The sequence below is a fragment of the Podarcis tiliguerta genome (genome assembly GCF_965153285.1).
Source record: "Podarcis tiliguerta genome assembly, chromosome: 7".
NCBI classification, from domain to species: Eukaryota; Metazoa; Chordata; class Lepidosauria; order Squamata; family Lacertidae; genus Podarcis; species Podarcis tiliguerta.
Window position 1 is genome coordinate 15,188,017 of NC_139540.1, and position 17,101 is coordinate 15,205,117.

Here is a 17,101-nt window from a genome sequence, read left to right on the forward strand (position 1 = left end):
CCGAATTTTCTGGATTTTGTCGTTTTGTATTATAGATACCCTGGTGGCTTCAAACAGGTGACGGCAGCTCAGCTTCATCTAAGGGACCCAACTGCAGTAAGTGAGCACCCCTTCTATCGTCCTGTCTCTCTAAATGACTTCCCTTTGCAATGTTCTGCCTTCATTTCAAGTGGACCATATTGCAGGCAGAGTGCCACAGTGGCATGTGCTCTCATCTCGGCGATAAAGGTAAAGGGACCCCTGACCATTAGGTCCAGTCATGGCCGACTCTGGGGTTGTGGCGCACATCTCACTTTATTGGCCGAGGGAGCCGCCGTACAGCTTCCGGGTCATGTGGCCAGCATGACTAAGCCGCTTCTGGTGAACCAGAGCAGCGCACGGAAACGCTGTTTACCTTCCCGCCGGAGTGGTACCTATTTATCTACTTGCACTTTGACATGCTTTCGAACTGCTAGGTTGGCAGGAGCAGGGACCGAGCAACAGGAGCTCACCCCGTTTCGGGGATTCGAACCGCTGACCTTCTGATCGGCAAGCCCTAGGCTCTGTGGTTTAACCCACAGCCCCACCCACATCCCTTGCAACTCTACAATTCTATGATTCTATATTGCTTTCTGTTACAAATGACCTCAAAGCGGCTCATGTGTTACAAGTTAAAACATCAATACTTTGACGTGCTTTCGAACTGCTAGGTTGGCAGGAGCAGGCACCAAGCAACGGGAGCTCACCCCATTGCAGGGATTCGAACCGCCGACCTTCTGATTGGCAAGTCCTAGGCTCTGTTGTTTAACCCACAGCACCTCATTTGCCTCCCACATGAAGCAGTGGCCAGGTCCTAGCATTGAGAGCCTTCCCATGCAATCATTAAAAGACTGTCACATCTTTGGAGTTGAAGGGGCTTGCTGCATGAGATTAGAATGATAAAACTGTGGTGTCTCTATTGGACATAATAGTTGGGGGGTAACCATGATCAGCTCTCCTTTTTTGCATGGACGGGGAGTGCCATTATGAGGCTAGATTATATGGGACTGAGGAAGTGGTTAATTACATTGCAGGCACTATACAGCAAGTGCCCACAATGCAATGCAATGCAATTCAAAACGCCATGTGTTTATTTCGTTTCTGAAGCTGCGGCTGCCCCAGTCTTCTGAAGCCGCACCTCTGGCTCCATCCCATGCATTCCACCAACGTCAGTTTTCCGGTCCTCATTTTACAGCTCTCAGTCTTTACGCCAAACTTTTTAACTTTCTGTTCTCTCCCATGTGGCCATTCTCAATGTTTCTGTGCCGCCAAAGCTCATTTCCATGCCTTCTGCCATGCTGTTCCCTGTGGTTGAACAGCTTCTATATCTCTTGTTAAACTGCCTTCCCTCCTCTCGTTATTCAGATTCTGTGGCGTTAGCCAAAGTATTTTGAAGAGAAATTTCATAGTCATTTTAATAATTTTTTTTAAAAAAAAAACACCTTAAATCCAGCTTTTTAAATCCTTGATATTTATCACACTTGTTAAGGGCCATGTTCTGTCCATGTTTTTTGGGGTACTTGGTGTATTGAGTCTGAGTGATTTGTGTAGGGTTTACTCCTGAACCTTCCCCCCCCCCCATGGATATTCTGCAAGGCAGTAGATGTTTAGGATCAGAATTTTTCTTCTCCTACATGAGCTAACTGTTAGTTAACATTCTTTTCCGTCTATAAGATGCCCCCTATTTTGGGGAACTCAAAATTCAGAAAATGGGGGGACATTACACAGGGTTGTTGAACTTTTTTGGGGGGGGGTTGCCATAAATTGTTCACCCGCACACATCACAAAATCCGCCTCCCATCTGTCCCCTCGCCGGCAGAAGCTGCCGATCGCCCGCCCAATTGCTGCAGCGTCAGCCAGTCAACACCACCCATCAATGGAGCAACCAATCACATGCACAATAGCCGCTAACAGATGCAGCAGCAACCAATCAAACGGCCACCCTATTCACTACCCATGTATAAAAAGGTAAAGGGACCCCTGACCATTAGGTCCAGTCGTGGCCGACTCTGGGGTTGCGGCGCTCATCTTGCTTTATTGGCCGAGGGAGCCAGCGTACAGCTTCCGGGTCATGTGGCCAGCACGACTAAGCTGCTTCCGGTGAACCAAAGCAGCGCATGGAAACGCCGTTTACCTTCCCGCCGGAGCGGTACCTATTTATCTACTTGCACTCTGTGCTTTCAAACTGCTAGGTTGTCAGGAGCAGGGACTGAGCAACAGGACCGCCAACCTGATCAGCAAGTCCTAGGCTCTATGGTTTAACCCACAGCGCCACCCGCGTCCCATGTATAAGACGACCCCAATTTTTTAGCATGATTTTTCAAGAAAAAAATATAGTCTTATACATGGAAATGTACGGTAAGTCACGTAGCAGCAGCAGCAGCAGTAATAATAACGATGCAGTTTAAAATAAAAGTTTTCAGAAATCAACTTGGTGCTTACAGATGAATGATAGATTCTTTGACTAAATCAGCCTTTTGTGACAAATAGGTTTTCAGTTTTATTTTTTGCGTCAGTTGCGCATGTTGGCCAGTGAACACTTGAGGGCAGCAGAACTTAACATGCCTCAAAGTTAGACACGGGAAAATTGTGCTGCTGCCATTTGCTCTGGATTACGTGCTGGCAGTGCAGTTGTTAAAACTCACCTTAGATCATGTCAGGACCCAGGTAATGTAATAGAACAGGGACGTCCAACTTCCAAGAGAATGCGATCCGCTCCCAGATAAAAAATCTAGCAGTGATCTACTCATTGGGGGGGGGGGGCGACCTAAGATGTTGACTTTTTTTAGGGGAAACAGCAAATACTTCTGCCTATTTTGGGGGGGGCACCGTCTTCCGTTCTTGAAATCGTGTGCAAATACCAGGAAAGAGTATTCTTCTCCCGCAGAGGATAATGACCCCGCGATCGACTAATATCAACCAGGGGTTGACCTGTCAATTGTGGTTGACCGGTTGGACATCCCTGTGATAGACTACCCCAGTTAATAACTTTTCAGCAGAGACTTGCCTAACAGAGGAACAAGCGGAGAAAAACCTTGTTCCAAAAAATCATTAAAAGGTCTGCTTTTAATATCGAACGGGCTCTGGTTTTGTCTTCCTCTGTCCCAATATTCAGAGCTGAGTACATTGATTAGCAGAGCGTTTTGGAGAAAGAGAGCTCAGGGAAATAGAAAGGAAGAGGAAGATCAACTGGGAGACTAGTAAAAGAAAATGAAGCAGGGAGATGGATGTGAAAGGGGCTTTGGAGAAAAGGACATTGGGTCGTGGGGCACACTGCACACTGCAGTTGCCTAAAAGTGCAGAATGTAGCATCAGTTTTGAAAGTAAAATTTGGAATAAATTGTGTAAGGATCAGAGCTGTAATCAGCTGTGTTGTTTAAGAAGTTTGTTTTGTCTCGGAAAGAGCTCCATTCATTTGGGAATGAATGTGCACTTATTTCATTTGTTCTCCCATAAAAATTGCTTATCTTCATGTATTTGGAAGAAGGTATTGTGGGGGAAAGATGCAAACTTCTATTCCACCATGCGATAATTGCAATTCCCTTCTTGAAAAAAACACGGCTGTACTTTAGAAGTCAAATTGTTTTGTAGAAGAAATCCAGAAATAAGGCAGTTGGAACTAAGGTCTATCAAATTTGGCATGCAAATCCATTTAGCTTAAAACTGTATAGTTTTTACAAATGGAAAAGTAGCCTAATGCTCTATAACGTGTCTCTCCCCCCCCCCTTGCAATTCTATGTATTTCAGAGCCTTTATTATACTCTTTGCTATATACATTTTCTTTTAATTTCTCTTCTCTAAGATAAATCTCTTCTGCTTATGTAAGACAACCTCTCTGCCTAAATGTGCACCCATTTTGTTATTCTTTCCCTATAGCTCTTCTGGGAAGATGAAGTTTCCCAGTCTGAGACTAACCTTTAACTACAAAACCAATGACTCAGAAGGGCAGTAGCATAGTGGAAGTCTACACTTTGCACACAGAAAGACTCCAGTTCCATCTCTGGCGTTTCTAAGTAGGGCTGGAAAAGACTGGCAGTGATTCTCAAAGGTTTCGATCAATGAAGATACTGTACTGAGCTGGATAGACTAGGGGGTCCAGTTTGATATAAGGCACCTTCCTTTTCATTCCTTGCACTTCATTTTACCGTATTTCTTCGTGTATAACACGACCCCATGTCATAGCTGGCAAGAGTCCCTTATTTGGCGGGACAGTCCCTTATCCCAGCGCCATGTCCCGCTGCTGTCCCTTATTGATGATGTCCCTTAAATAAGCTACTGAAGGTAATGGGGCCCTTTCTATGTCCAGCTGCCCTTTGTCAACAAGAAATTGTTGCTGGTTTTTTATATTTGTTGAATATATGCTATATGCTAATTTATGGACCTAATAGGTATCTAAAGCCATTTGCATGCAACAAAATATGTATTTTATCAAAGTAATTGTTGATCCCTTGTTTTGGCTGCTGATCCCTTATTTTCGAGGCTGCTGGTCCCTTATTTTCAAATCTGTAAGTTGACAGCTATGCCCCATGTATAAGACCCCTCTTTTTGGGAGCCCTCAACAGTTGTTGAGCTTCTTTTATAAGTTCGCTGAGCTGTTGAGCAGCTTTTCGATGATCCCCCGCTCTGGCTGATGGAACTGGTGCCGTAATAAACTGCATACTGGCACAAACCAAATACTCTTCCTAAGCCGGCAAGAGCGGGTAAGCAGCCTCCTCTCCGACATTTCCCTGCTACCGCCGCAGCATTGGCCCTCACTTACTTAGCATATTAACCCGTCTATAAGACGACCCTCAATTTATCACAAAATAAATCAAAAGAAAAGGTCGTCTTCTGTATACATGGAAAAATACGGTATTTAGGGCTGATGCAGGCAGCTTTTTGGTTCTAATGCTTCCATTAGTCAATTAGCAAACCAGCTCCAACCAGCGTATTTAAAAGAAGAATGGCACTTTATCCAAACACTTCCATCAATAACGGGGTTTTCTTTTCACCTTTTTTTGCTGATACCATACACTATCTCTCTTAACAGATCACTTTTCCAGTGGTTTTTTGTGTGCTGGAATCAGCATCATTCAATTTTTGAACCAGATTTTTCTTCTTGAATTTGCTTCATTATACCCATGTCTTCTCAAATAATAATGAGTCGGCCAGATTTTCTTGGAAAGTTTAGTTACTTCTTCCAGATCTCTGCCTTTCCAACTATTATATGGGTGTATTTATATATACACATTTTTAAATTATATATATATTATATATTTTCTTCACAGCTGTCTGTTTGGCAGTTTTATTAGTTCCTTACTAGAGAGCTTGTCCAAACTTTTCAGGAACTGCTTAATGTTAGCATTTTGCTTTTTTTCCCCTGTTGAGTTTTTATATTATATTTTAGAAGAGGGATAAGCAACTAGCAGCCCAAGGACTCGACGTCCTGTCAAGGGGGATCCCCATCTGATAGTCCCTGATTTCAAGGAGTTGGACTTCCTCACCCCATAATGCTTCTCAGCTGCTAATTCCTGTGTACAGGCCAAGACACATGTAAATAGAAATGCAAAACTGAAGAACCACAGAACTACTTTTTTGAAGAATGTCAACCAAATGAAATCAAGAGTTGGTTGACTCAGCTAGTGTCCGCTTTGTCCTGACAATGCCCCACACCATAATTTGGAGAACTGAGAAAGGGTTAGAATAATAGAATCATAGAGTTGGAAGAGACCACAAGGGCCATCGAGTCCAACCCCCTGCCAAGCAGGAAACACCATCAGAGCACTCCTGACATATGGTTGTCCAGCCTCTGCTTAAAGACCTCCAAAGAAGGAGACTCCACCACACTCCTTGGCAGCAAATTCCACTGTCAAACAGCTCTTACTGTCAGGAAGTTCTTCCTAATGTTTAGGTGGAATCTTCTTTCTTGTAGTTTGGATCCATTGCTCTGTGTCCGCTTCTCTGGAGCAGCAGAAAACAACCTTTCTCCCTCCTCTATGTGACATCCTTTTATATATTTGAACATGGCTATCCTATCACCCCTTAACCTCCTCTTCTCCAGGCTAAACATGCCCAGCTCCCTTAGCCATTCCTCATAAGGCATCGTTTCCAGGCCTTTGACCATTTTGGTTGCCCTCCTCTGGACACGTTCCAGTTTGTCAGTGTCCTTCTTGAACTGTGGTGCCCAGAACTGGACACAGTACTCCAGGTGAGGTCTGACCAGAGCAGAATACAGTGGCACTATTACTTTCCTTGATCTAGATGCTATACTCCTATTGATGCAGCCCAGAATTGCATTGGCTTTTTTAGCTGCCGCGTCACACTGTTGGCTCAAGTCAAGAACCCCTCATGGCAAGGGTTCTGCCCCTTGCTCCCTTTGCATGTGGTTTACTGTCTACCATGATGTCTGAATTCAGACATTATGTTTAGTGCTAGTCTTCCAAACCTGGGTCAGTGACAAACTATGCAGAAGGTGACGAACTCTGCATGGGTTGAGAAAGGGATGCATACGCCCACATCTCATTTGTGACTTAAATTCATTTGTGACTTAAATCTTTCCCTGCTTTGGTTAATGCATCTAACTCCTGTTCACAAGTTGTGTCACGATCTAGCAGAGAGGACGTTCTACTTAAAGAGGTGGCAATTTGTTACTAAAGAACATGATAACAAGAATTAGATAAATATGAAATAGATGTTGCCTTATGAACTGATGTTGCTATTCTGATGTTATTGGGACTGACAGTGAGTCCTGAGGATATAAGCAACTGAAAAGTCTCTCTTTCCACGTTCTCCTCCTGCTATAAGTGGGAGTTCATAAATCTCTGGTGGTGGTTTTTCTGTGTTTTATTGATGGGAGTATATTTAGTAGCTGCATTATAGCTTTCATTTTTGCTTGCAAGCCAACCTGGGAACAGGCTGGTGATGAGTGAGGGGTATGCATTTCTAAAATCAATACGACCCTCCAGTCCAAACCATGTCATCAAGAGGGCCCAACTGCATGTTACGTGAGAAAACTCTGCGATTGAATCTCCTAGCGTTGAGGGTGGCTCAGCTTGGATCAGGAGACTGGAATGAACCCATGTCCCAAGAGCGGCTATAAAGTGTAGAGGGGGAAACATGAAGGCAGAATTGTTGTTGTTTAGTCATTCAGTCGTGTCCGACTCTTTGTGACCCCATGGACCAGAGCACGCCAGGCACTCCTGTCTTCCACTGCCTCCCGCAGTTTGGTCAGACTCATGTTTGTAGCTTCGAGAACACTGTCTAACCATCTCGTCCTCTGTCGTCCCCTTCTCCTTGTGCCCTCCATCTTTCCCAGCATCAGGGTCTTTTCCAGGGAGTCCTCTCTTCTCATGAGGTGGCCAAAGTATTGGAGTCTCAGCTTCACAATCTGTCTTTCCAGTGAGCACTCAGGGCTGATTTCCTTAAGAATGGATGCGTTTGATCTTCTTGCAGCCCATGGGACTCTCAAGAGTCTCCTCCAGCACCATAATTCAAAAGCGTCAATTCTTCGGCGATCAGCCTTCTTTATGGTCCAGCTCTCACTTCCATACATCACTACTGGGAAAACCATAGCTCAATTTGAGTAGTATTGGGGATCGTTGCAGTACAGGGCGAGGATTGAATCTCTTTCCCCCCGATTCAAGGTAGCGCCCCAGGAGCCTGATTTGAACAAAAGAAAAATACCTTGAATCTCCCTTAATTTAGCCAAGGTGGGCTTTTTAAGCCAACTGTAATATGAGGTGCATTTGTGTAAAACCACTCTGCCGGCATATGTGGAAATCTATTGAGCTCTCTCCGTTGTATTTGAAAGAGGAGCACGTGACGACTTGAAGCTTGGAAGTGAAAGCTTCTGGCTTTTGACTTGTGGCTTTTATGTTCCTTCCAGATTGCATTGCTCTTACTGGCTTTGTAAACTGTCTGTTGAAAACTAACATTTATGGCATCTTTTGTGGCTTCTATTCAGGATTTAATGCACACACACAAAAAAAAGCACCTGAAAAATATAGTAGTTTCTACTGTAAACAAATCCTAGACGTAAAACTGCTGAAACTGCCCTGACGAGAAAGAGATTCCAGATGCAAAACGACGTAGTTCTTACTGTAATGCACTCCAAGAGTTCTTAACTCCAAATCTGAAGGCAGGTTTATGTAAAAAAAATTTAAATAAAAGTAGACGTTTTAAAACAAAATGGGCAAAATATTTTTCAGTGTGTTTTGCACACAGGGGCTGAAGGATCTCAAGGACCTCAATTCTGGGGTGTTCATTAGAAAAGCTGGGGACTAAACCATGTTCAGAGTGGAAACACCAGCAATTAATAGAGGTTTTGAAGGAGGTATGGTTCTCATATGCACTTGCATGGGAGTAAGAAAGCTCTACAGGAAACAGTGATTTTTGAGAAAAAATGAAGAGGATTGTGTTGTTCAAGAGTTGCACTCGTCATGACTTTTTCTGCATATCTGATTATTGGGAATTGAAGTTTAACATTGATATGCACTGCAAAAAAAAAAAAAAAAATGAAGCAAAGGATCTTCTCTTTCTCCCTCTCCCTCCAGAGGGACATGTGTAACTATCATTTAGTTGTGTGCTCATTCTTCCTCCACTCCCAGATTTGTCTTTCAATGAGTTTTCCAATTACTTTTGTTGACTGTATTCCAGAATAGTGACTATTAACTGCAGAGGAAGTTACTTTAGATTAGTTCCTATATTGAATACCTTACACGGGATATTAAATTACACATATATCAGCATTTTGCAATGACTAATGTCTGTTCTGATTTTTCACAATTCCGATTACTTTTTGGTTATTTTTTTCATCACTTTATTTCACGCTCTTCAGCCTAAGCTGCAGAGACACATCTTGATCATGTAAGCTGATCTTCAATTGCTAATTGCATTTTTGTAAAAAAAAAAAAAAAAGTACACCCTTTGACAGGTTGGCACGGTAGAGCCACAGTTCTAGAATTAGAAGTCCTCTGTTTTGAGGTTTGTTTTTATATAACAGTTTCCCTTGGGGTAAAGTCTGTATCGCTTTCCAGTTTTGATGCAAAGGAGCATATCGGCATCCTCAGATCTTTAGGTCAAGTTTTTAAGGTGTGATGTTTTACTGTGGTTTTATAATTTGCTGGAAGTCTCCCAGAGCTGGCACAACCCAGTCAGATGCAGTGTTCAAAATTAGCCAGGCACCAGGTGCGTTTTGCACCTGGCTTTTGCACCTGGCTTTTGACCGCTTGAGTCCAAGTGAAGATGCCTGGGTACCAGAATGGGACTGACATCTCCACCATTTGGAGATGCATGCCTGGCGATCATTGGATCTGGACTAATACCTCATCCTGTAGAATTCTATCAGTTATTTTTTATCTGCACAACTGGAATGAATTTTTGGAACCAAAATGCTTTTTTTTCCTGTGCAGCCTGAGCAAGAGCTGTCACCATCAAGCATAGCTGTCAAGTGTCCCTTATTTGAAGGGACAGTCCCTTATTCCAGCGCCATGTCCCGCTGCTGTCCCTTATTGATGGAAGTCCCTTAAATGTCCCTTAAATTTCAAAGGAAGCAGCTCCTCTCCCTCCTTCCCTGCCGGCCAGGGAGGAGGGAGGCTCCAACTGTGTTGCTTGGCTGTGTTGCTCACCCAATAAGAAGTCTAAGAACGACTGGGGGGTGGAGCTTGCATGCCTTGTGTGTGGCTAGTTAATGCAAGCTGAGGAGGTTTTTGAATGCTGGATGCCATTTTGTTGCACGTGCTGCTACAAACTTTGCAGTGCAAAGCCAGGCCGGGGAGCCATCTTAAGTTGAGGCTGCATAGGCCTTGTGGTGCATGTGATTCAGATTCTATTCAGTTGAACCTCTGGTTACAAAGTTGGTTGGACAGTGTTCTTGAAGCTACCCAGGATGAGTTTGACCAGACTGCAGGAGGACAGGAAGACTGGCGTGCCTGGAGCAGGTGAGGCTGCTGGTCCCTTATTTGCAAGGCTGCTGGTCCTTTATTTTCAAATCTGTAAGTTGACAGCTGTGCCATTAAGGAAAAGAGGTTGGAATAGGCCAATATCTTTGTGGACTGTCCCTGGATCAAGGGACTTTTCTTCTTTAAGTTCACAAAGTTCTCAACTTAGCTCAAGGTTGTGATATGAACTAGGCAGATGTTTAACGGAGAATCAATCGCAGTCAGTCCATCATTTGAAAAATACGACTTTAGAGCCGTCTTGCCCCAAAATGGCAACTAGGCATTCCATTTAGAGCCTATAACCTTGGTTTAAGGAGCCATTTGGACCCTAGCTTATATATCTGAGTCCCTTAACTCTGGTCAGATGGCCGGCATGATGATATTGTTGTTGCTGCTGCTGTTAGCACTCAGCCGTTGTTCCTTTGTATAGATGAATATTGGCCCATAGATCTTATTCACCTTTGCTATGAATGGGCCTGTTCTTGAACAAATCGCTAAGCAAATAATTTTCATAGGCTTCAATGCCCACAGTTAAAGACAAAGCTACACAGTACCTTAAAACTGGGAGATGTGTCCTGCATTCCCCACCTGTCGCTGCCCTTCTTTAATATCTAGTCAAATTTGTTTTGTGTCCTATTTATTATTATTATTTATTCATTTGACATCCCACCCTTCCTCCCCCAAAATAACTTGAACTATATATATTCAACTCCATATAATGATAATAGGATACAAGGTGAGATGAGATAGACATTACTGTGTTTTGTGTGATTTGTGGTGCTGTCTAAGGCTGCAGTCACTAAGAGGGAATAAGCACAATTGAGTTCAATGGGAGCTACTTCAGAATAGACATGGTTAGCATTGCAGCGTTCTTCAGGTAGGCAAAGCTGTCTTTCTAGAAACAGAGATCAAAACTTGAAATTATTCTAAAATGATTTACATTTTTAAAAAGAATCCAGGTATGTGTGTGTGTGTGTATTGCTCACATGTGGTACTTTAAAAATAATATTCAGATAAGGGAGGCACAACATATTATATTTTGAAGGGAATTTATGAGTGTGTAGCTACATGGGGTGCAGGCTCTGTTTTTAAAACTGAAACCAAATACACTTGTACATTTGGAAAGAATTATTTGGATAAATGTATCTGTCTTTCACCTCTAAATATTTACAGTATAGTCAGTATTTACTTACAATGGACAAATAGGGGTAGTCAGAAATATCCATTAACTGTCCAATCCTTAGTGTGTTGTGCCAACAGGATTGGAAGAGAGAGAAAAGAATTGAAAGTGCTTTGTAGCTCAGAATAGTTAAGGCCCATGTTAGAAACTGGGATGCAAAAGCTAGGAGCATCACTGCTCCTGGGACTTGAATTGTAGGCGCAAAAACAGAATGTCTAGTCACCACTTTTTGAAATTATATAGGGATTTCATTTTTAAAGACCCTGCAGGTTTTCTGTATTTAAAAAACAGATTTTGGCACACATTTAATCCAGGCATGTTTAATAACATGAAAGAAACAATAGTTTAGCAGGGATTTTTTAATGCAGCTATGTGAGTGTCATAGCTACCTGGCAAGAGCGATGGGGGAAATCCCATAATGAAGGCTCTGTCATATATTCTGAAGGAATATTTGTGGAAGAGAGCCTAACTAGGGGAGGTGCAAGAGATTCATTGCAAACAGTGATGAGGTGGGCTGGGGAAGATGATACAACAGGAACCACAAAGGACTGATGCTTCCTGTTGCCTTTGCACGTCCTCTTTGAAGGCAGAGCAACTTCCGCCCTACGGAGGAGGTGGGGTTGTGGGCTTCACGGCCCCACCACACGCACGGCGGCTGGAGCCCAGCCCCAGCGCGATTGGGGGGATTACCGGCCGCATCACCCCCTGGCTAGCCAATCGGCTGGCTCAGGGGCGTGGCCTGCCCTATTTAAGGCAGGACGCAGCCGGGGATCTCCCTCTTTGCCGCCTGCCAGCTGTTCCTGCTTTTCCCACCCTTCTGCCCTATAAGGTTTTCGTTCCTTGACCTTGCTATGGACCTTGGTTGGTCGCCATTGAGGGGCCTGGTAAGAATTTTTCCACTTGGCAAATTGGCACCAGCCACTTGGTTTTCACCTACCTCATAGCAAATCGTCACAACTTTCTTGGTATTGGCTGTTAGGCATTGGTATTCTGTAGATGGAAGAGGGGACGTAGCGCCATCACCTGCCCCACATATTGAAGGGTAGTCCGATAAAGGACTCTGGGGGGCGTGGCCCTGTCCGAAGCCTGGGGAGGGGAGGTCCTAAGGCACGCCCCCTATCCGTGACCCCGGGGGAGTTCCTAGTTGATGTGCATCAGCAGGACTCCCTCTACTGGTGGTTAACCCTTCCCAGACTTCAAGCGGACGGGCTGGAGTTGGATATAGTCGGTTAGGACCAATGCCTAAGCCAATACCGCTCATCACCTGTAACCAATAAAGTTGTGGCCTTTTTTAGCCCATTAATCTTAGTAATTGTGTCATGTGTCATTATTTCCACCGGGGGGGGGGGGGACTCGCCACGCAACCTGACATTTTCAGCCACATTATAAAGGGACGAAGAAGGAAGAATTGACACATAAGCATTGCTGTCTATGACTTCTTTAAAGTGCCCAAAACAGCAAACAAAAGTGTTGTTGTTGTTTTAAAAAAAAGGTAGGTGCAGATAGAGCCTTGAGAAAACATTTTAGGTGTAGCTAGGGGTTCAAGTCAGGCCAATTAAGAAAGGTGGGTGTTTAAAACTTTATCTTTTTATTTAAAGCGACGTGGGTGGCACTGTGGGTAAACCCTCAGTGCCTAGGACTTGCCGATCGCATGGTCGGCTGTTCGAATCCCTGTGGCGGGGTGCGCTCCCGTCGTTCAGTCCCAGTGCCAACCTAGCAGTTCGAAAGCACCTGCGGGTGCAAGTAGATAAATAGGGACCGCTTACCAGCGGGAAAGTAAACGGCGTTCTGTGTGCTGCGCTGGCTCGTCAGATGCAGCTTGTCACGCTGGCCACGTGACCCGGAAGTGTTTCCGGACAGCGCTGGCTCCCGGCCTATAGAGTGAGATGAGCGCACAACCCTAGAGTCTGGCAAGACTGGCCCTAACCTTTACCTTTTACCTTTTTATTTAAAATGAAAGATAAAATAAAATCCTCTTATTTAATTCTGTATTAGCTGGCTGAAGATTTCTGAGACCTTGAGATAACCAATGTTATGCGTTTTCTTTTGCAGATTGTAAAACTGGCTACGTATGGCATGCTCCCCAAAAATCTTCTCAGAAGAACTATGATGCAAAGGCTGCATATCTTTGCGGATGATGTAAGTTAGTTGCCAGTATTGTTTTTTGTGTACCAATCTCGACTGTACCCATGCAAATTCTAACCTACATTTTCAATCCATGTACCTTGGTTCTCAAACTTAATCCGCTCCGGACGTCCGTTCCAAAACCAAAGCTTTCCAAAAACCAAGGCACGCTTTCCCATAGAAAGTAATGCGAAATGGATTAATCTGTTCCAGACTTTTAAAAACAACTCCTAAAACAGCAATTTAACATGAATTAATAACAAATGACATTCCCATAAATAAGAAAAGGATATTCTTATACGCATTCCACTGCCGCAAGAGTTCTTATAGAAAAGAACCGGAAGGGAGACAAAATCCCCATAATAGTAGATTAGCAAATCGAACTTATTTAATTCGTTGAATTGGCCAAAATGACAGCAGCTATCAGAGGTCAAACAAATCAAAATTTAATAGGCAATTTAATAGGCAACAATGGAGTTGCCTGAATGAATATACAAAAAAACACTGCTGCAGTACAGAAATATTGATATGTGAAGAACAGCGTTTGTAAGGGGAAAAGGTTACAAATACAAGTAAAATCAGAATATTTGTCAAATACAATATAACAACTGTAAATATAAGTGATAGAATTAAGGTCAAGCCACGATGGAAGGAAGTCAGATTTTAATTCACATTTCGAGTTACGTTGAACCAATGGTTGTGGTGGGGAGTGAGGTGGTGGGATGCTTTGTGTTACCAACATGTACATATGTGTAAACCTTTCTTCCTGTTATTTTGTAGAGATAAAAACTTCAATAAAAATCAATTTAAAAAAAAAATTAAAAAGGGGGGGAGGAGTGGGCAACCTGTGGACTTTCAGGGTTATGTTGTTGGATTATGTCTTTCATCATCCCTGACCATCACTGATGCTGGGAACTGGAGCCCCGCAGCACCTAGGTTGCCCTCTCATGCTTCAGAAAGGAAGTGACGTAATGGATGGCCGGTGGCTGTTTGTGTTTCCCTCTTCCTCAGGTTATCCCCGAAGAAATACGCAAGAATCTTGTAGAGGTGCTTCCGCAGCCCCGCAAAGTGCCCAAGAGGTTTGACGAATATACGCAAGAGGAAATTGATGCTTTCCCAAGGCTCTGGAATCCGTAAGTGTCTAAAAGTCCTTGCACAGGGCTTCTATAACCACACGTGATGGATTAGCTTTTAAAGAATGCGTTCGCCTCTAAGCAGCTAGAGAAATGTTTTAAAAATGCCTTTGAAGCAAAGATGAAGACGGATACGCCATATAGATTTGTCCCTTCTGTTTTTGGATTACTCTGAGAGTAGATTTTGTTCTTGTTTCGTGAGAGAGAGTGTGTGTGTGCATTTCCTTTTAAAATAATAGAACTCAAGGCATGCCTGTTTTTGGTCCTTGAGGAAAAGGTTTTCAGAATAGTTTTATAAACACAATGGTCTAACCTATAAAATATAGTAGCCTGCTTTCGTGTGGAATACTTTACACACAGGTATTTGTAAGGCTTTGAGTTGCAGCCTTGAAAGCGGTCCATAATATGTGTCTTAAGCTTTATTTACAAAGAGAAGAAAGCAGGAAGCTGAGGAGATATAGCATCTAGATCAAGGGAAGTAATAGTGCCACTGTATTCTGCTCTGGTCAGACCTCACCTGGAGTACTGTTTCCAGTTCTGGGCACCACAGTTCAAGAAGGACACTGGTCAAAGGCCTGGAAACGATGCCTTATGAGGAACGGCTAAGGGAGCTGGGCATGTTTAGCCTGGAGAAGAGGAGGTTAAGGGGTGATATGATAGCCATGTTCAAAGATATAAAAGGATGTCACATAGAGGAGGGAGAAAGGTTGTTTTCTGCTGCTCCAGAGAAGCGGACACGGAGCAATGGATCCAAACTACAAGAAAGAAGATTCCACCTAAACATTAGGAAGAACTTCCTGACAGTAAGAGCCGTTCGACAGTGGAATTTGCTGCCAAGGAGTGTGGTGGAGTCTCCTTCTTTGGAGGTCTTTAAGCAGAGGCTTGACAACCATATGTCAGGAGTGCTCTGATGGTGTTTCCTGCTTGGCAGGGGGTTGGACTCGATGGCCCTTGTGGTCTCTTCCAATTCTATGAGATATATTCCTTTACCAAACCAGAATGCAATCTTGAAACCAATACTTGCCTCAAGTATTAAGGATGTTTTGTGAAGGACACTAGAGCCAAATCTAGCATGCAGAGCAGACCTTCCAAACTCAATATCTACCCTCTAGAATATTGCCTTTTCAGTGGCATTTGAGGTGATGCTACCCAAGCGGAGCTTGTTTTTAAGTGCAGGGTAGATGCCTCTTCTCGTCCCATGACCATCTCTCCTGCCATAGAAGTTTTACCGTCGCTGTGTCTATAAAAATATGCCTGTGCAATTGGAATCAGCAGCAGTCTGTATGAGCTCTATGCATTCTGCGTGGTTCGACCTTTATGAATGACAATCCGGGAAGCAACTGGGCCTGGATTCCCGCCTCTGACCACCTCAGAAATCTGCTAGTAAAAGACCCACTGCTGAGATATCAATGTACAGTAATGATGCAGGAGTAAAATGTATTGCGAAACATTTGATGAACTTCCTGAGGAGATTTCACCCCTCCCATATCCAAGAATCTCCTGAGCAGTCTGCTGATTCTGCAGAGAGGAGGAGGCGTGTTCTGCTATCTACATATTCTGCTCCAGCACCACATCAAAGAGTCGGTCAGTTAGTCAGTCAGTGTGTCAGAGAGACTGAGTGTTAGAGATTGTGCGTATAGATAAGGTTGCTGCTAAGAGCAGCTGCAGGCACTCAGTGCGGTTCAGCATTCTTTATGCTTAGACCTATTTAGCTCTGTATATAGTTGTATAATAGTTGTAGTTATAGAATAAAGAGAATATTCTACAGAGCTGCTCTCCGAGTTGTTTATAGACTCTGCTAGACTCTGCTGTACTCTGCTGTACAACGACTGTCTTCTTGGTGGAGTGATTTGTGGTGCTCACAGCTCTGAGTTGTGAGTCCACAGCACTTAGACCTGTTCCTGTGAGGAAGGTGGTCTCTGGAAGTGCTACCCAGCTCGCCTAGCCCAGTCGGGGCTGAAGTGGATGAGTCCAGTTGCTGGCACTGGCTCAAGGGCGATGCTGACACTTCCTGGAACATTATATGATTACAGTGGTACGTCATGTTGCGTACAGTGGAACCTCGGGTTGCGAACATGATCCATGCAGGAGGCACATGCACAACCCGCAGCATTGGCAACCCGCAGCGCCGCGTCTGCACACGTGTGGGTTGTGAGTCGGTTCTTCTGCGTGTGCACAAAGCGTGATTTAGCGTTCATGCGCGAGTGCCGAAACCCGGAAGTAACCCGTTCCGGTACTTCCAGGTTCGGCGCGGTGCGCAAGCTGAAAACGCATAACCTGAAGCGTCTGTAACCCGAGGTACCACTGTACTTAATACGTTCCGGAGGTCTGTTCGTAACATGAGGCGCGCTTTCACTAATGGCGCCTCCCATTGCTGCTGCGCCGCTGGAGCGTGACTTCCGCTCACATCCGCAAAGGTCACAACAAGGGGCATCTACTTCCGGGTTAGCGGAGCGCGTAACCCGAAGCATTTGTAAGGGGGATGGTATGTAACACGAGGTACTACTGTAGTAGCAAGGCCCATACATCAGAGTTCTAAATAAGAATTCCATACTGACATAAAAAAGCCAATGCAATGCTGGGCTGCATCAATAGGAGTATAGCATCTAGATCAAGGGAAGTAATAGTGCCACTGTATTCTGCTCTGGTCAGACCTCACCTGGAGTACTGTGTCCAGTTCTGGGCACCACAGTTCAAGAAGGACACTGACAAACTGGAACGTATCCAGA

The 17,101-nt window shown here is 44.1% G+C and overlaps 1 protein-coding gene across 1 annotated transcript in view; it reads left to right on the forward strand.

Annotated features, from left to right (window-relative positions):
- MRPL13 (mitochondrial ribosomal protein L13) overlaps positions 1-17,101 on the forward strand; it is a 36,323-nt gene that overhangs the window by 5,538 nt on the left and 13,684 nt on the right. Inside the window, exons 4-6 of the mRNA XM_083450773.1 lie at positions 36-96; positions 13,168-13,254; positions 14,251-14,372. Coding sequence (XP_083306899.1) covers positions 36-96; positions 13,168-13,254; positions 14,251-14,372 — 270 coding nt within the window. The remainder of the gene's footprint in view (positions 1-35; positions 97-13,167; positions 13,255-14,250; positions 14,373-17,101) is intronic.